The sequence below is a fragment of the Schistocerca piceifrons genome, chromosome 4 (assembly GCF_021461385.2).
Source record: "Schistocerca piceifrons isolate TAMUIC-IGC-003096 chromosome 4, iqSchPice1.1, whole genome shotgun sequence".
In the NCBI taxonomy this organism is placed as follows: domain Eukaryota; kingdom Metazoa; phylum Arthropoda; class Insecta; order Orthoptera; family Acrididae; genus Schistocerca; species Schistocerca piceifrons.
Window position 1 is genome coordinate 566,974,714 of NC_060141.1, and position 20,914 is coordinate 566,995,627.

Consider the following 20,914-nt stretch of genomic DNA (forward strand, 5'->3'; position numbering starts at 1 on the left):
TAGGCAAAGTATGCAAGCTTTTTCACTTTTATGTCGCCTATGTCTGTTAACACTCGAACTGCAAATACAGACTTGTTAAGGCGTTTCTGCAGTTCTGTGGTGTGCTCCTCCCAACTGAATTTATTATCAAGTTGTAATCCCAGGAATTTAAGACTGTCAACCTCTTCTATCTGCTCTTCTTCGTACTTTATGCATATGCTGGGTCGAAACCTCTTACAGGTTCTGAATTGCATATAGTGAGTCTTTTCAAAGTTTAATGTCAGTGAGTTGGCTTTAAACCATTTATTAATATCCATGAAAATATCATTAGCAGATCTTTCTAGAACTACACTCGACATACTATTTATTGCAATACTTGTGTCATCTGCAAACAAAACGAACTCTGCTTCTGGCAGTGTAACTGATGAGAGATCATTAATGTACACAAGAAAAAGCAATGGCCCTAAGATGGATCCTTGTGGGACACCACATGTAATTTCTTCCCATTCTTATGATGACTGATGACTTAATTCACTAGTCCCTTGCACTGACACCCTTTGTTTCCTGCTAGCGAGGTATGACTTGAACCATTTTGCAGCACTGCCTGTGACACCATAGAATTCTAATTTATTTAAAAGGATGTTGTGATTTACACAATCGAATGCCTTTGACAAATCACAGAAAATACCTGCTGCTTGTAACTTGTTATTTAATGAATTAAGTACATTTTCACTGTAGGTGTAAATAGCCTTTTCGATATCAGAACCCTTCAGAAATCCAAACTGTGTTTTGATAATATGTTATTTGTGGTCAGATGGTTGAGAAGCTGCCTGTACATTACTTTTTCTAAAATTTTTGAGAATGCTGGCAAAAGTGAAATCGGTCTGTAGTTTGATGGCATCTCTTTATCCCCTTTCTTGAATAGAGGCTTAACATCTGCATATTTCAGCCAGTCAGGAAATGTCCCAGTTATAATTGACTGGTTACACAAGTAACTTAGAATTGTACTAAACTCACAAGAACATGCCTTAATTAACTTTGTTGATATTTCATCGTAACCACTAGAATGCTTTGTTTTTAAAGATTTTATTATGGAAGTTATTTCTTTTGGTGAAGTGAGAGACATATTCATATACCTGAAGCTATTTGTAAAGGCTAGTTTCAGATATTCAAGGGCATTATTTACTGATCCTGACAATCCCATTCTATCAGTAATGGATTTAAAGTACTTGTTAAATAGATTTGCCACACTATGCCCATCGGTTACTAATGTGTCATCTACCCTTAGTGATATTTGCTCCTGTTCCTTTCTGGTTCTACCAGTCTCCTTGTACGATACAAAATTAATCATAGGTGATTTTAATGCGAAGATAGGGAAGGAGGAAGCATTCTGGCCTACAATTGGGAAAGAAAGTTTGCACAACGTTTCGAATGATAATGGCACAAGGGTGGTTAAACTTGCTGTTTCAAAAGACATGATTGTTGAGAGCACATATTTCAAAAGGAAGGACATTCATAAAGCAACTTGGGTCTCTCCGGATGGACACACCCGAAACCAAATTGATCATGTTCTTGTAGATTGGAGATGGCACACTAGTATAGAAAATGTTAGGACTTTCAGGGGAGCAGACTGCAATTCTGATCATTTTCTTGTAGTTACCAAAGTTCACCAATGGCTATCTAGAGCAACATCAAGGTGTCACAATGCAGAACTTGTTAGGTTCGACACTGACAGGCTTACACCACATGCAGTTGAAATTGTGGGGGATTACCAAGCTGGCTTTTGGAGGAATAGATCAGCTATAGAGCAAATATTCACCCTGCGTCAAATTTTGGAAAAGAAATGGGAATACAATAAACCAGTTCATAATCTTTTCACAGATTTTACAGAAGCATATGATTCAGCACTGCAATCAAAATTGTACAGAATTCTTTTGGAACTTGGAATACCAAAGTAGTATGTTAGACTTATAGAAGTGAGTTTGAAAAACACAAAAGGTAGAATACGTGTGGGGAAATTGGAGTCAGAAGAATTTGTAATAAAGAACGGACTTAAGCAAGGAGATGCCCTGTCTCTGCTACTTTTTAATTTAGTCCTAGAATATATTGTACGAATGGCAGCAGATAATTCAGAGAGTGTGGAGTTAAATTGAAATATTAAGACATTAGGGTATGTAGAAGATCTAAACATCATTAGTGATAGGAAAGAATCTGTAACAACAAATGCGAATGCATTAATCAAGGCTAGTGAAGATGTAGGTCTAAGGATAAGTGAAGACAAAACTAAATACCCGGTTACTACTAGAATGCCAACAGCAGTAGATCAGAAAATGTTAAGAGTTGGAGACAAGCAGTTTGAAAAAGTGAACACATTTAAGTATCTAGGTGTGGACATCACTTCCAGAAATGAGATTGAATCCATACTGAAGAAGAGATTACGGACGGGAAATGGGTGCTACTTCTCAAGGAATAGATTATTTTCATCACAGATATTGTCTAGGAATTTAAATATTAGAATATACAAAACTACTATTCTACCAGTTATGCTGTATGGGTGTGAGACTTGGTATCTCACTGTGCAAAATGAAAAGCCATTTCAAGTATTTGAAAACAAAATTTTGAGGAAAATTTTCGGAGCAAAAAGAGATGACATTAGAGGAGAGTGGTGAAAACTGCATAACAAAGAGGTTCACGAACTATATTCAAGCCCTGACATAATCATTATTATTAAATCACGTAGGCTGCAATGGGTGGGTCATGTAGCTCGAATGAATGAGGGCAGGGCAGCGTGCAGCGTACTGGTAGGGCACTTAGAGGGAAAATGTCCTGTGGGGAGACCGAGGCGTAGATGGAAGGACAATGTGAAGGCTGATTTGAGGAGCCTAGGTATTGAAAGTGAATGGAAGGAAATAGCCCAAGACAGGGACAGATGGCGAAAATATGTTGCTAGGGTAATGGACTCTTGAGTCCGGTATGACCAGTGTGTGTTGTGTGCGTGTGATAAAAGAAGCTCAGCTTTGACCACAAAAAATAATTAATGCCCGCAAAATTTAAAGCATTAGATTTTTACATATGCTAATATATTTGCCTAAGCTGTACACATGGAGTAGAGATGGAGTCAGGAAAGTAAATAATCTAGCTTTCCCCACTGTGTTTACATAATCCTCTAAGCATTGACATTATAAAACATTTTACAACATTCCTCTCTTCACTATTTCCATTTAATAACTATACCTGATCAAAAGATAAGTTTTACATTACAGTTATATTGGAAAATGCATAAACAGCACAAATCTGATAATGAATTGAATTATTTTTACCTGTTCTTCATAAATTCTTTTCCTGTATTTTTCATATTCATTTTGGATTCCAGAGCCAGGTGCTCGGGACAGTGATGGGAAGCGAGCTAAAGTTGCAATTTTTTTCTCTACTAGTAATGTTGCTTCCTCTGGCAAAAGTTCCAAAGGCAGACCGAGAAATGTTTCTTGCCGTGGCATGTGTGGCAAGCACCCTATGAGATTTCCAATAATACGATGTTGTTCTCTAAGTGTCAGCCAATCTGTAAATGATTAGATAACAATGTATATATCAACACTCACATACACTTTTTATAGTTCTATTTGGTACCACATCAACAGATGGATTACTGGATTATGTTAACTCCACCTGGCATTATATACAGGTGACTTTCTAACTAATTTACTGTTTACAGAAATTACATGTGCTTGCAGTTTTAATGCTTATAAGGGGCTAGAGGACTGATGTTCTGATTCCTAAGTGTCTTTTTTCATACATAAGTGTTGGTGGTATGAACTTATCACTTGATAAACTAAAAATTCTGTACCATTCCTAATTAGATAGAGATTTCCAACAGGAAATTAAACTGGCAGCACCCTACCGGTCTTACCAGCTATTAGCACTCCATTCAAGGAATCGTGGCTATTTAAAATGTCACAGAAATGTGAAACAGTGCATGTAGAATGCAAAAAGAGCTATGAAGAAAAAATAAAATAAAGTACCAAAACCCTTAACACAGCTGCAGGGAATGTAAGAGATTTAACAAATCAAGACGAACAGCAAAATACACTCCTGGAAATGGAAAAAAGAACACATTGACACCGGTGTGTCAGACCCACCATACTTGCTCCGGACACTGCGAGAGGGCTGTACAAGCAATGATCACACGCACGGCACAGCGGACACACCAGGAACCGCGGTGTTGGCCGTCGAATGGCGCTAGCTGCGCAGCATTTGTGCACCGCCGCCGTCAGTGTCAGCCAGTTTGCCGTGGCATACGGAGCTCCATCGCAGTCTTTAACACTGGTAGCATGCCACGACAGCATGGACGTGAACCGTATGTGCAGTTGATGGACTTTGAGCGAGGGCGTATAGTGGGCATGCGGGAGGCCGGGTGGACGTACCGCCGAATTGCTCAACACGTGGGGCGTGAGGTCTCCACAGTACATCGATGTTGTCGCCAGTGGTCGGCGGAAGGTGCACGTGCCCGTCGACCTGGGACCGGACCGCAGCGACGCACGGATGCACGCCAAGACCGTAGGATCCTACGCAGTGCCGTAGGGGACCGCACCGCCACTTCCCAGCAAATTAGGGACACTGTTGCTCCTGGGGTATCGGCGAGGACCATTCGCAACCTTCTCCATGAAGCTGGGCTACGGTCCCGCACACCGTTAGGCCGTCTTCCGCTCACGCCCCAACATCGTGCAGCCCGCCTCCAGTGGTGTCGCGACAGGCGTGAATGGAGGGACGAATGGAGACCTGTCGTCTTCAGCGATGAGAGTCGCTTCTGCCTTGGTGCCAATGATGGCCGTATGCGTGTTTGGCGCCCTGCAGGTGAGTGCCACAATCAGGACTGCATACGACCGAGGCACACAGGGCCAACACCCAGCATCATGGTGTGGGGAGCGATCTCCTACACTGGCCGTACACCACTGGTGATTGTCGAGGGGACACTGAATAGTGCACGGTACATCCAAACCGTCATCGAACCCATCGTTCTACCATTCCTAGACCGGCAAGGGAACTTGCTGTTCCAACAGGACAATGCACGTCCGCATGTATCTCGTGCCACCCAACGTGCTCTAGAAGGTGTAAGTCAACTACCCTGGCCAGCAAGATCTCCAGATCTGTCCCCCATTGAGCATGTTTGGGACTGGATGAAGCGTCGACTCACGCGGTCTGCACGTCCAGCACGAACGCTGGTCCAACTGAGGCGCCAGGTGGAAATGAATGGCATGGCAAGCCGTTCCACAGGACTACATCCAGCATCTCTACGATCGTCTCCATGGGAGAATAGCAGCCTGCATTGCTGCGAAAGGTGGATATACACTGTACTAGTGCCGACATTGTGCATGCTCTGTTGCCTGTGTCTATGTGCCTGTGGTTCTGTCAGTGTGATCATGTGATGTATCTGACCCCAGGAATGTGTCAATAAAGTTTCCCCTTCCTGGGACAATGAATTCACGGTGTTCTTATTTCAATTTCCAGGAGTGTATAAGGGGTAGTCAAATGAAAATGAGAATTACAGAAAAACAGTAAGCAAACTGTTTATTATTACAAAAGTAATCACCGTAACTTTTAATGCATTTATCCAACTGTGAGACAAGACAGTCCATGTCTTCACGAAACATGTTTGTGGTCGCCTACACAACCACGATTGTAACCAAGCGTGTAGCTCTTCATCCGAAACAAACTGACAGCCGCAAATGTCTTTCTTCAGGGCTCCAAAAAGATGGACATCACATGGGGACAGATTAGGACTGTATCGAGGATGTGTTAAGGGTTCCTAATGAAACTTCTGCAGCGTGGTCAAAACAACCTTGGTGGCATTTTTTTCTATTTGTTATCATTTTACTACCTCTTATACGACTAAGGCAGCCACAATATGTACATAAAAAGTGGTGAAAGATAGTAAATAATTACCTTTATGTCAGTGTCCACATATTAAGTTCAACCCTAAAAGAAGAATTACTAATCCTGATTGCTGTCCACACATCACACAAAAGGAAACTCAATTAGGCTAGACCAAAAATGTCTATAGGCCTGATACACAACAGTAGCCCTTAAATAATTTTATGTGGAGATCTCAAGCCAAGACTTGGGTACTTACTCAACCAAAATATAGTAGGAACAACTGCAGAGAATGGGGAAAAAACATGTAAGAAATTTTGTGATTCCCAACAGACTGGAAATAATGTTACTGAAAAGTCTATATAAATATATGTAACCTGCCTGAAGTTACGGGTTGTTCACGCTTTGCCATTATTACCAAGAGAACTATATATAAGGGATACAATAATATTTAGAGGATGTGAGAGAGCATCAGTTCTTTACTGTGTAATATTGGACGTAGAAATATATAAAAGAGTAAAGCTGTCAACTATTTGAAGACTGTTTTGAACACCACAGTGCTTTACTAGGCCTGGTCCTGTTGGAGGTGGTATGTTGTCGCCTTTCTCTGACCTCTGAACTGACTCACTTAGCCTGTTATACAAGGATCTACTGTGTAACATGGATTCTGAATGACATTGCAACTTGACACTTTTCACATTTAAAAACATAGCCAGAGGTGAAAGAAGTGATAAGTCACAGTTAAAAATTCCAGGACTATCTTTGAGTTGAACCAAAGGCCTCTGGATTTGCCTTGCACTTTACCACCGAGCCACCATGCTGAATAGGAGGAGCAAACTCAGACAAGAAAAAAGTACAATAAGAGGTTTATAAATTATGTTTACTTGACACAGACACCACTAGGGACCTATACCAAAAGGGAGTGGGGAAGACATTAACACAAATACAAAAACCGCTGTGCTGTTTAACAACAGGACAAGATAAAATCATTCAAAACAGATGTACTTACAAGGTTCGTTGGTTGGTTTGGGGTATAAAGGGACCAAACTACAGGGTCATCATTCCCTTTTTCCTGACACAAGAAAGGCTCAAGGTACAAAAACACCCAACACCACACCTAAAAAGAAAATGTTTGGAACGAATAAAAAATGGGGAAAACATACACCACACGCAAAAATAGAAGAAGGTATTAAAACCATAGAGCATATGGTCTGGGCTGGCTGATCACAATAATAAAAGAGGATGAGCCAGCCACACTGCAACACAAAAGTCCACCCCAAAAAGACAAGGCGAGATCAACACATGTAGGAAAAAGATGACCACCAAAACAAACAAATGCAAAGAAAGTGCGACAGAGTTAAAATGGAGGGAGGGTGGTGACCTCAGAGACAAGGCAAAATGCCCACCCTTAGATGGTACAATGAAAATCCCCTCACAAATAAAGTGTAAAACTAAATCTGCTGTTGAGGCATTGTCACCCAATACCGAAGGTAGAGTGCTGGGAAGGTTAAAAGTCCGCTGCAGAGTGGCTAAAAGTGGGCAGTCCAGCAAGATGTGAACAACAGTCATTTGTGAGCCACAGTGACACCAAGATGGATCCTTGCAATGGAGGAGATAGCCACGTGTTAGCCACCTATGGCCAATGTGGAGCTGGCAGAGAACTACAGAGTCCCTGTGAGAGGTTTTCCACACATTCGTAGTCTCTTTAAGAGCACGCAGTTTGTTGTGCGTAATCAGATTATGCCATCCTGTCTCCAAAAGCTGATAAACCTTGTGGCAAAACGATGATCGTGGGTGAGTTACAGGTATGCCAATCTCCAGAAGCGGTTTCCGTGTAGCCTGTTTGGTCAGCCTGTCGGCCAGTTCATTTCCTGGGATTTCGACGTGGCCTGGAGTCCACACAAACACCATGGAATGACTGGACCGTTCCAGGGCATAGATGGACTCCTGGATGGTCACTACCAAAGGATGGCAGGGGTAGCACTGGTCGATAGCTTGTAGGCTGCTCAAGGAGCGAGTACAGAGAAGAAATGACTCACCAGGGCATGAGCGGATGCGCTCAAGAGCGCGAGAAATGGCCACCAGCTCTGCAGTGAAAACACTGCAGCCATCTGGTAAGGAGTGCTGTTCAATATGTCCTCCATGAACATATGCGAAGTCAACGTCACCATCAGCCATCAGTGTAAACCACTTCATGGTCCTGGTACAAGTCAAGAATCGAGAGGAAGTGACAGCAGAGAGCTGCGGGGTTAACTGAATCCTTAGGACCATGTGAAAGGCCGAGGCGAAGCTTCAGCCTAGGTGTACACCATGGAGGTGTATGTGAATGGACCTCGAGTATAGTTGGTAAGGCAAGGACTCCACTTCAAACAGAAGAGACAGGACGCGGACTGCAATCTTAAGCCCTGACCTGGGCCTCCGATGCAGGAAATGAACTGCCATGGATGGGAAAAGGAGACAGTAATTCGGATGCTCAGGAGAACTATGAATGTGTGCAACATAAGTGGCGATCAGTTGTGCACCGTAACCTTCAATGGAGGGACTCCAGCCTCCACCAGGGCACTGGTCACCAGACTCATCCTAAAAGCTCCTGTTGCCAGTTGAATACCACAGTGGTGGACTGAGTCAAGTAAACACAACGCTGAGGGCGCCGCCGAACCATAAACCAAACTCCTATAGTCAAGGCGGGATTGAACAAGGGCTCTGTAGAGCTGCAGCAGTGTAGAGGGATCTGCACTCTAGTTGGTGTTGTTCAGGCAGCGGAGGACATTGAGGTGCTGCCAGCACTTCCGTTTCAGCTGACGAAGATGCCATGTCAATTGGGCATCGAAAACCAGTCCTAAAAATTGATATGTCTCCACTACAATGAGTGGGTCATCATTAAGGTAAGTTCTGGTTCCAGATGAACAGTATGACACCGACAGAAGTGCATGACGCACAACTTCACAGCTGAAAACTGGAAGCCGTGGGCCAGAGTCCATGACTGCGCCTTGTGGATGGCTACCTGTAGGTGCCACTTGGCAACACCAGTACTGGAGGAACAGTACCAAATGCAGAAGTCGTCTGCATAGAATGTGTTATATATATATATATATATATATATATATATATATATATATATATATATTTTTTTTTTTTTTTTTTTTTTTTTTTTTTTGCACGAACTGCCCTGACACGGAGCCAGTAGGCCACATGACTCCAGGGTCCAACACAACTGCTGACTTACCATACATTCTAACAAGTCACAATGAACAATGGTGAGGCTGATAGGCCAATAGCTATCCACATCAAGCGTGTTTTTACCGAGTTTGAGCACTGGAATGATGGTGCTCTCCCGCCATTGTGATGTAAAGAGACCATTGCACCCGATTCGGTTGAAAATGGCGAGGAGATGTTGCTTGTAGTCGGACGAGAGATGTTTGATCATTTGACTGTGGATCCGATCTGGCCCAGGAGCTGTGTCGGGGCAATGTGCAAGGATGCTGAAGAGCTCCCACTCTGTAAATGGAGCATTATAGGGTTCACTGTGATGTTCAGTGACAGGGCTTTCCTTTTCATCCCTCATTTGAGGGTGCAAAATGCTGGGGAATAATTCTCTTATGCAGAGGCTTGGCAATTGCGTTTGCGTTGGTAGATAACACGCCATTGATGTTAATGCCAGTAACACCTGTTGGGATCTGGTACCCACAAACACATCAGATCTCCGACCAGACTTGGGAAGGTGACGTTTGGCACCCAATGGTCGAGATGTACCTCTCCCAACGCGCCTGTTTCCATCTTTTTATAAGCTGGCAAACGTGGGCACAGAGCTGTTTAAAAGCTATTAGGTGCACTAGGGAAGGGTGCCGCTTATGTCACTATAGAGCTCGCTGACGCTCTTTAATGGCATCAGCGATTTCTGGTGACCACCAAGGTACTGACTTTTGCCAGGGGCACCCTAAAGAACAAGGGATCATGTTTTCTGCAGCAGACACTATTGTTCTCATGACCTGCTTAACTACCACATCAATGGTACCATGTGGGTGAGATTCAACGGTGACAGCAGAGGTGGAAGCTTCCCAGTATGCCTTATTTAAAGCCCAATGGTCACTACCACACAAGTCATCATGGGCTGTCCAATGGACAGATGGGAGAAGTCCTGGGCTGCAGGGGGATAAATCAATGGCCGAGTTAGTGTCATGATCCACACTGAAATGTGTGGGGGCCCCAGTATATAAGAGGCAGAGGTCAAGATGAGACAGGAAAGTTTTGACATCTCTACCTAGGCCAGTAAGCACAGTGACACCACACAAGGGGTTATGGGCGTTAAAATCTCCCAAAAGTAGGAGAGGTTCAGGGAGTTGATGAATCAGTGCAGCCAATGCGTTCAGGGCTACTGCACCATCTGGAGGAAGATAATATGTTGCAGACAGTTATTTCCTGTGTCATCCTTACCCTGACAGCCAGAGCTTCAAGGGGGATTTGAAGACGCACAGGTTCACAACATACTGAGTTCAGAACATATACACAAACTCCACCTGACACACTATTGTAGTCACTACAGTTCTTGTAATATCCCCTATAGCCACGAAGAGCAGGGCTCCGCATTGCCGGGAACCAGGTTTCCTGGAGAGCAATGCAGAAAGCAGGTGTAAAGCTTATCAGTTGCCGTAGCTCTGTCAGGTGGCGGAAAAAACCGCAGCCATTCCACTGGAGGATGACATTATTGTGTGCTGGAAAGGCATGAAGCATGTAGTGGGGCAAGCTATGCTTCAGGGTCAACTGTTGCCACCGATTGAGTATTTGTATACATTCCTACTACTGATGAGCCAACATTGAGATCTGGGTCCTCAGGGGATGCTGAGATCTCCACCTCATCCGCAGGTGCAGAATCTGTTGTAACTGTGACCAGGATGGTCGCGGGGTAGCAATGACGGAAAGTGCGGTGGGACCCGCGGAGAGGCCCATGAAGAACAACACAACGGGAGAGGATGGACACGACCAATGCAGGACAGAACGAATACAACAAGATCGAACAACGGAGTAACAAGGAAACAAACACGTCCACTCGTACACAGAACAAGGAAGTAAGCTGTCTAGCACAAAGCAAGGTGTAAGTTGACGTACGCGAGATTAGACTGGTTGGCTGAGCGAGAGGCAGGCGCTTAAGTATGCTATCGGGGGCGCCGCTATTGGCTGCTGGGACCACATGTTTCACTGTGGCACCCTCACACTAAATGCGGGCCAGGAGGTGCACCCCACTACAACTTACAGCGCGATGGTGCAGAGACCTCTATGGGTCTTTGACGTCCATGATTTCTGGTGCGGATTCAAATTCTGCGGCGCACAGTACCAGATCCCTCCCCCCTGAAACTTGCGCGTAGGGGCGGAAATGCCCCGGACGGTGCCGAGGTGGGCGGCAGTGGGAAGAGGAACTGGGCATATCAACCGAAATTGGTGGGGAGGAAGGGATGCCTGAGGTATCCATGACAGCCAATCCAGAGTCCAGGGCGGGAGGAGGGAGCCGCTGATCCACCCGGAGGTGGAGAGGGCCGGCGGTAGGCCCATGGGGAGACGGCAACTGGGGGCTGGGATGGTTACTCGAGGACCACGTCCGTACCCGAAGGAGGTAGGGAGAGAGGCGGCAGCACGAGTCCTGTGGCAGCACGAGGGCGGAGCTGATTATGATGGCGGCGCTCCACCCCTTTCGACGTCTGCATCGATGTCACACACCACCCATGGGCTGCGACGACCATGGTGGGTGTCCAACCCACCTTGCGCCCATACTCGCGGGCCCACACGGCCGTGCCAGGGGCATACTGCTGCGAGGGCCGGGAGTGAGGGCGGGAGGAGGACGGCATCAGGAAATGGAGCAGGGTCCGCGGCTGTCGCCCATGAAGGAGCTCTGCCGGACTGCGTCCGTTAATTGGTGTAGTGCGATAGGTGCTCAAAAACAGGGTGAGGGCCAATGTGGTTGGAGATGTGTCGACCACCTTATTCAAATGGTGTTGCGGACAAGCCTCTCCACCGTGCCCTTGGACGAAGGGTGGAAAGGGGGGCTACGGATATGTTTGATACCGTTGGCCTGACAGAAGTCGTGGAAGGACGATGCTGTGAATTGGGGACCATTACGGACACCAACATGTGGGGCAGGATCTCAATGGCGAGAACCTGGGCCAGGGCCGTGAGTGTAGCCTCCGTGGTGGTGGATGCCATTTGGACAACATATGGGTATTTGGAGTAGGCATCAACGATGAGTAACCACATGGACCCCAAAAACGGGCCCGCAAAATCGATATGGATGCAATCCCAGGGCCGGCGAGGCACAGGCCAGGGTGCAAACGACTGAGGGGGCTTGCCTGGTGACGCGCACAGACAGTACACCCACAGACCAGGTGCTCAATATCGCCATAGATGCCAGGCCAATACATATGCCGGCGAGCCAAAACTTTCATACGGGACATACCCCAGTGCCCGTGGTGTAACAAACTGAGCACCCGAAGCCGCAATTCCGGAGGGATGACCACGTTAGCAGCCATAAGAGGAAGACTGTCCAGCACATCCCGGTGGGCGGAATCATTGTGAAAGCAGAGGGCCTCCTGTTGGTCAAAGGCAGGATCGGGGCCTGCTGGGAGACGTGACAAAGCGTCCGTATAAGCATGGTGGGCTTATACCGGATGGTGTAAGCGTAATTACGTAAAAACAATGCACTGCGCTGGAGACATTGAGCCGTCCGCTCGGGAAGGTGAGAGTGGGGTCCGAAAAGTGTAACCAAGGGTTTATGGTCCGTCAGGAGGGTGAACTTTGCCCCAAAGAGATAGGTGTGAAATTTCTGGACGGTGAACACGATCGCCATCGCCGCCTTTTCAATCTGGGAGTAGTTCCGTTGTGCTGGGGTCAATGTCTTAGAGGCATAAGCGATGGGGTGTTTGGAGCCATCGGCATCCCGGTGCATGAGGACAGCCCCAATGCCGTATGCCGATGCAACAGCTGCCACAACCAAGGGGCAGTCTGGAGAGAAGGAAGTAAGGCAATGGGCGGACTTCAGCATCGCCTTTAAACGGAGAAAAGCCTGGTCACAGGCAGGAGTCCTAATAAAAGGTACCCCTTTGCAATGCAAGTGATTGAGGGGTTGAGCAACGGAGGCAGCCTGGCACAAGAACTTTAAGTAATAAGTAACCTTGCCCAAAAACACCTGCAGTTCCGATAAGTCCTTGGGACGAGGAAGGGCCTCAATGGCCGCGACATTACGACCTGAAGGGCGAATGCCATCTTTGCTAAGCCAGTGGCCTAAGTATTCCACTTCCGGTTGAAATAAACAACACCTGTCCAGCTGACAGCGTAGACCATCAGACTGCAGAGCGTGAAATAAGGCGCTGAGGTTTTGCAAATGTTCCTGGCGGGAACACCCGGTGATCAAGATGTCATCCAGATAATTCACACAGGCAGGGATAGGCTGAGTAAGCTGCTCCAGGAATCGCTGGAAAATGGCCAGCGCGGAAGAGACACCAAAGGGAAGGCACTCGTACTTATACAATCCGAAAGGCGTGTTGATAACGATGATGTTCTGAGATTCAGCATCCAAGGGCAACTGGTGATATGCCTCAGCCAGGTCGATCTTGGAAAAATACTCTCCCTTGGCAAGCTTGGCAAGAAGGTCTTCCTGTCGGGGAATGGGCTAAGTGTCTAAGTGTCAACGAGGGACTGAGCATTGACTATAGCGTCGAAGTCCTCACACAGCTGAAGGGACCCATTGGGTTTTCGTATGACCACCAGTGGTGTCGCCCATGCACCGTAAGTTACAGGTTCCAGCATGCCAGCGGCCTGGAGCTGATCAAGTTCCTGCTTGACTGCTGCCCGTAAGGCCACCGGAAGGGGCCGGGCCCAGAAAAAGTGAGGCTGTGCATCTGGCCGTAGGGTGATGTGCGCCTGAAAGCTGTAAGCACATCCGAGATCCGGTGCAAACAACGACGCAAAAGCGGAGCACAGATCGTCCAAGTCCTGAAATAGAACAGCCGTGGAAACATCCTTAACTCCGCCGGAAATTGAAAAGCCAAACAGTTGAAACGCATCCAGGCCAAAAATATTCGAAGCCGACAGATGGTCGACGACAAAGAGGGTAAGGAGCCGTGGAACACGCTTGTACATCGCCTGGATGACAAACTGCCCACGAAGGGAAATGGAACTGTCTCCATAGGCGACCAAACGGCGAGAGGGAGGTGACAACACAGGAGAGCCCAGTTGTGTATATGTCGCCATATTAATCAGGGAGACGCTGGCCCCAGTGTTGACCTGAAAACTGACATCCTCTGTGAAAATGGGGAGCGTGAGGAAAAGCTTCAGTGCTGATGGGTCATCCTGTGGGACAACCGATTGCAGAGCATGGACGGTATCTTGAGGCCCAGGAGGGGCAGGACTGGATCGAGTCGAGCAACTATGACAAATCGAACGGATGTGGCCCTCCTTGTTACACAGCGAGCACATTTTCCAGTGGTGGGGACAATCAGCCCGTGAATGGGCAGTAAAGCACTGTGGGCAAGATGGAAGCGGGCCGCGTGACCGGCGACGAGGGGTGACCAAAGGTGCTGACGCCATAGAGATGTCGGAACACGAGGAGTCCCGATGGCGCTGGCCCCTGTCGGCTGGGCCACGTCGCCGTCGTGAGGGCAGAACCCGCCGTGGCGCCGTGATCGCTGCCACCTGCGGTCGCACCGTAAGACGCTCGTTAGCTGCTTGACCAATTTCAAAGGAGTGGGCAATGCGAAGAATCTCTTCCAAGGAGGGGTTGTCGAGTTTCAATGCCGTAGTACCGACCTCATGGTCGGGAGCCAGCTGAACCACCACATCCTGTATCAGGGAGTCCGCATACGAAGCCTTACACTGCTGATTGGTGCATGTAAAATCGCATCAACAGCTGAGACCCTGCAAGTCCGTGACCCAGGAACGATACGATTGACAAGGCTGTTAATGGTACTGGTGGAACTCCAGCCGAGAGGCGACTACATAGTAGCGTTGGGAATAATAGTTTGTCAGCAAAAGGCAGATCTCCTGGAAAGAGAGAGCCACAGGATCAGACAACGGTGCCAACTTGCGGAGAAGAAAGAACGTGTCCGGAGAGGCCCAAGACAAAAACAACGACCACTACAAGGAGTCGTCCGTGACTTGAAAAGCCGTGAAATGTTGTTTCAGCCAATGTAAGTAGGTTTCCCAGTCCTCTTTAGCATCATTAAAGGGTGGAAACGATGGCGGATGCGGGAAAGCATCGGACACCTGAGGACTCTGAAGCTGGTGCGGTAACGCGTCCCGGGCATCGACTTTGTCCGTCAGCAACTGCAGCGACTTTTGTAAGATGTCTAACTGGAGCTGCTGCTGCTGTTGCTCCAGCAGACAGACCAACTTCGCCTCCATACCAACAACGACCACCGTTTACCCCGTCGCCAAAATGTTGTAACTGCGACCAGGACGGTCGCGGGGTAGGAATGATGGAAAGCACGGCGGGACCTGCGGAGAGGCTCGCGAACAACAACACAATGGGAGAGGACGGACACGACCAACGGAAGACAGAACGAATACAACAAGATCGAACAACAAAGTCACAAGGAAACAAACACGTCCACTCATATACAGAACAAGGAAGTAAGCTGTCTAGTGCGAAGCGAGGTATAAACTGACGTACGCGAGATTAGACTGGCTGGCTGAGTGAGAGGCAGGTGCTTAAGTACACTATCGGGGGCACTGCTATTGGCCGCTGGGACCACGTGTTCCACTGTGGTGCCCTCACATTAAAAGCAGGACAGGAGGCGTGCGCCGCCACAGGTTACAGACGTCCATGACGTCTGGCGTGGATTCAAATTCCGCGGCGCGCAGTACCAGAGAATCTGTAGGGAGAGGTGCTGTTAGGGCCACCAGAGGATCCTTTTTCTTAGCAGACTTCTTTGTTTGCTTGCCCTCTCGCTTCTCTTTAGGGGCTTGCTGGGAGGAAGACCTTGAAGCTCTTTGTCCAGCAGCTTTTGCCTCCTTTAGTCACTGGTGAAGGTCCACTGTGGCATCAGTGGAGACCTCGGGAGAGAGGGTCTCAAGGGACCCCTTCCACATAAGAGGGGCCAGAGGAGGCTGTTCCTTCTCTGGCTCGAGGGAGGGGAGCGATGTCCCCTGAATTTGGGGAGGCCTTGCTCCTGAAGTAGGTACTTTGGGAGCAATGGAAGATTTTCCCCCTATCACCAAGGGGCAGATGTATTCTGGAGGCCCCACTGTTCGTGGCACAGAGTGTGGTACAACTGGTACTTGTGATGGTGATGTGCTGCAGCGTATGTGGACGTCAACCAAGTGGGGTGTAATTGTTCAAATTTACGTTTGCCTCTTGGTAAGTCAACCAGTCCAGGGCCTTGTAATCCATGATTTTCTGCTTCTTTTGGATTACTGTGCAGTCTGTAGAGCAGGGGGAGTGCTGGTCTCTGCAGTTGATACAAGTGGGAGGAGGCGCACAGGGAGTATCTGGATGCAGTGGACGTCCGCAGTCTCGACATGTGGTGTTGGAAGTGCAGCAGGAAGACATGTGCCCAAATTTCCAGCACTTAAAAGCACTGCACAGGGGGAGGGACGTATGGTTTAAAATCACAGCAGTAAACCATCACCTTGACCTTTTCCGGCAATGAATCACCCTCAAAGGCCAAGATGAAGGCACCAGTAGCAACCCTGTAGTCTTTGGGTCCCCTGTAAATGCACCGGATGAAATGAACACCCCACCGTTCTATATTGGCATGGAGCTCATCGTCAGACTGCAAGAGGAGGTTCCAATGAAAAATAATCCCCTGGACCACGTTGAGGCTTTTATGGGGAGTGACGGAAACAGGAACATCACCCAGCCGGTCACAAGCGAGTAACACCCGGGATTGGGCTGGGGATGCTATCTGAATCGAGACTGCACCGCTTCTCATCTTGGACAGTGCTGTCACTTTCCCAAAATTATTCTCAAGATGTTCAACAAAAAATTGAAGCTTCATAGGTAGAAAGGAGTCCTCGTCCATTCTGCTACAGACTAAATACTGAGGCGAATATGGCTCTCTTCTTTCTGTAGCCCTACATTCCTCCCATGGTGTAAAAAGGGAGGGAGACGATTTAGGGTCATATCTGTCAGCACTGTACTAGATCTTGCCATTCTTAGACTGCTGGCGCTGTACAGTCACCAGCAAGAAATGACTTAGTCTGCTTCATTGCGGATCATCCACCCTGATGCCACCCTCTTCAATCAGGGGTGCCACCTAGCCACAGCAAAGGCCATCTGGCATGATAGCCGTTGCCAGGAGTTCTGATGCTCCAGGAAGACAGGCATCTACTCCTTGTCATATGTGGGGAGTTAGCAGATCAGGCATCAGCCGTGCGAACCCTGTGTTGTCAGGGGGCTACCACCAAATGGGTACATGACGGTTCCACCGCAAAGGACTGGCTACTGTGCTGGATATTGGACAGAGAGAAATCCAATACTATCATGGGGGCGAAAGAGGACACGAGACGACGACAGAAGATGCCATACCCAGAAAGTGTACTCATCCAAATAGTTGAATTGCCAGTGGAGGTGCAAAGCCATAACAAGAAGCTCAGGAGATCGAATCTAAGGGCACTAAGGATAACTCATGCACCATGTAAGGAGTCCTTCCCCATATAGCCCACACTTTCGTAGAATTTGGAAAGTGGCAGGTCAAACCATAAAATGGGTAAATATAAACAAATTTAGACACACACCACACCCAAAACCCCCCAATTTACCAACGCTTGTCCCGTTAGTTTTATTACGTTTTTTGTGGAACGTGTGTGTGTTGGTTTTTCAATGTATTTTCGTGTTTGTGGTCATGTTTACGTAATGACATCATAGGTGCCATATTGGAGTCGTAGTGCATGGTCGTTTCTGACATATTTGTGACGTTATGGGTCAAAGCAGATGGGTGGAATCAGACGCTTCTGTATTTCCCATTTATGAATTCACTTTGTGATTTTAGTTGTTTATACAGAAAACTATTTAATATGTTGTGAATTTGGGAAAAAACAGATAATCTAACATTAGAAATGGTCAAACCAGTCACAAAGAATAATTGAAATGAAATCATAATGTTGTGTATTAAATATGGACTTAATGATAGCAATAATGAATCTAAACCTCAGACTGTGCTGCAGATCAATATCAAAGAATTTACAACAGGGCAGTGACAAACTCTCAGGTCTTTGAATAGGTGATTATATGTTTGTGCGATTGCTTTTCTTTATTTTGAAAACTTATATGATGTGACTAAGATGTAATATTATATTTTCATTTGTCATCACAGAGTAACAACATACAAAAAGCCAAGTGTACAAGACCCAGCCATTTCAGCCCATTATTCTACAGCTACTTGTACAATAGTAGCAGTTCTGTACAAGATCGGTGATAGTGGTTTCCATATATTCTCCACATTACTTCAGCACAACAAATTTGAAGTTTTACATTCATAAATTATTAACTTTGAACTATATGTTGTGAATGCTTGAATCATTACTACAATGTGGTACATGTAATGACAAATAAGACTGATTAAAGCAATTTAAAATACTCCAACATGGAACAGGATTCCTAAATGAAAAAAAGTCTGACTTGAAAATTTATAAGTTGTCAAATATTGTTGAATTCTGGGAAATAACATACATATCTTTGAACAATTATTGTGGTCAGCACTAGCGAAAGGGAAGGAAATTCAGGACGTACATAACTTGGAAAGCTTTGTCGTTGATGGTAACATGTTAGATAATTTGTTGGCCAAAATATGAGTCCATACATCTATTGCAGAAAAGGTATGACTGTATTGTATACAAATATTATGCTCTGGCCAGTAACACTGAGAATACCCATTGGCTGTGTGGAAGCCTTTTACAACCATAGTAACTAAGCCACAGCTTGACATCAGACTAGGTATTAACCTAGAATGACACACCACAACATAAGCAATAATACAGCTGTCTCACAATGTATAAATGGCCATACCTTACCTTTTTTCAACAATGCTATCCATATTCTACATCCAAGTGTGAAAGACACGTTGGATTAGGACACAATGAGCAACTGACAGGCAATCATTTAACAGTATGAAATTCCGAAACTCAGCAAAGAACTGTAGCGGGCCAGGGGCGAACATCTCAGAAACAGAACCAAAAGAATATACGACATATCAAATGGCTTACTACTCTGTAACTATTATAAATAAAGGCGGCGTAACAATACAGCTGTATAAGGTTTATGGCCGTATGATATGTTTTTACTTTCAGCTTTCAATGAAGTCAAGAAACAGACCTAACCTTCCCTAACATATTACTTAAATTTGCAATTTCATTTATTACTATGATGAATATTCTCTCTGTGACAACTATTTAATTCAACACAGTAACCGACTCCTACTTAATTCAGCCCAGTAACTGAAATATCAGTTATTCAGACAATATTGTGAGTTATGAAAAGTATTAGAGAAGAAATAAAAATACGACAGTATTTCCAATAATGTTGTTCATAGTACTTGCCATCAGCATTCCAAACAAAGGCTTTACCGTCGCTAACTGTTAACGTTATCATCATGAATTTCAGTCACAGCAAAACGTAATACTGATCACATATACTGACGTTATCAGTCTGTTTGCAAATAAATGTGATAAACAAACAGCACCTATGTCAAAGTTATTCACACTTCGCAGTTCACAGTTTATTGATTCCAGTGATCTCTTAGATACCCCCAAAGATGTTAGACTCCAGAAAGACGCTCGAGGTGAGGCCGCACTGAGGAGCGCTGCACGGCGCAACAAAATATTGTTTTCACGAAACCGTATAAGACACAACGCACTAAGCGGCAGCGGAACTGCGCGGTGCAGAACTGCGATGCAAAATTGACCAAGTGGTCAACTATGACGTGTTGTCGATTAGTTCCATTGTCGCTACTGCAGCATAGCAAGCGTCGCGATACTGCACGTCATTCAAATCATAGCTCTTTTGACGTGCGAATCGAAAGTTTGTTTACTAAAATGGACTCAAACGAGGCAGAGTTAATTGTATGTATAAGTAGATGGTCAGATTATATGACCTTAAAATTGCACATTATATGAATAGTACCGGAATAAGCAACATTAGAAAGAAATTTCCAAGGAAATGGGAGTAAACGTAATATACGAATACCTACAAATTACATTTTTTTTATTTTATCAAACAGATGATAAGGTCTTTATTATTTGTAACTACATGCTTACTGTAAATAGTCTTCACAGGTTTGACGTCAGATCACGTTGTGCAAGCCAATGCATACAGATCTATATCTGCAGGCCACAAGCTGCCATCACCCTGCACAATGCGGTAGTGCATTACGTACGTTAGTTCATAGAGCACATGTGGTATCTGATCCTGAGAGCCTGTCGAGTGCAATACAACATTTGAAGACAGTGTTCCGACAGAACGGTTATCATGAGAGACAGATACGTAATGCATTCAGGCCCAGGCGAGTTCAGTCTGTGGAGCAGAATGAAGATACGAAGACACCCACCACTTTGGCCTTTTTGCCGTATTTTGGTGCCATATCGTCAAGAATCGGAAGAGTCCTCCGAAGATATGGAATTAAGTGTGTTTTTCAGCCATCTGCAAAACTGAGAAACCTGTTGGGTTCGGCTAAGGATGATCTTGGACTGAGGATATGTTGTGTGTACAAGACTCCTTGTCAGTGTAGGACAGCGTATATAGGTCAGACATGCCGCATAGTACAAGAACACTGCGATGAACATCAGCGTCATACACGCCTTTGTCAACCGGAAAAGTCGGAAATTGCGGAACACTGCCTGAATACAGGATATCGTATGATTTATGAAAAGACGGAAGTTTTATCCCCAGCATCATCTTTCTGTGACTGCGTCATTAAGGAAGCAATACGTATCTGTACAGCTGATAATCTCATCAACAAGGATATGGGATTTCAACTGAGCACAGCCTGGAACCCTGCATTGGCTGCTATTAAATCACGACGCGAAAACCAAGATTCTTCGATAACAGGCCCGTCGTATCACTGGCCTAGCACGGCCATTCGTGAGT

General features: G+C 46.0%; 1 protein-coding gene across 2 annotated transcripts in view; it reads right to left on the reverse strand.

The window, feature by feature from the left end:
- The window catches only part of LOC124795051 (tRNA-splicing endonuclease subunit Sen34), a 64,318-nt gene extending 44,749 nt beyond the window's left edge, over nt 1–19,569 (reverse strand). The window contains exons 1-2 of one of the 2 annotated variants that reach the window (XM_047258840.1): nt 19,369–19,565; nt 3,300–3,538 (exon numbers count right to left, since the gene is read on the reverse strand). In XM_047258840.1, coding sequence (XP_047114796.1) covers nt 3,300–3,538; nt 19,369–19,423 — 294 coding nt within the window. In that variant the 5' untranslated portion in view covers nt 19,424–19,565. Of the gene's footprint in view, nt 1–3,299; nt 3,539–19,368 lie in introns of both variants that reach the window. The other variant, XM_047258841.1, reaches the window with a different exon arrangement.
- Between the last annotated feature and the right edge of the window lie 1,345 nt (nt 19,570–20,914).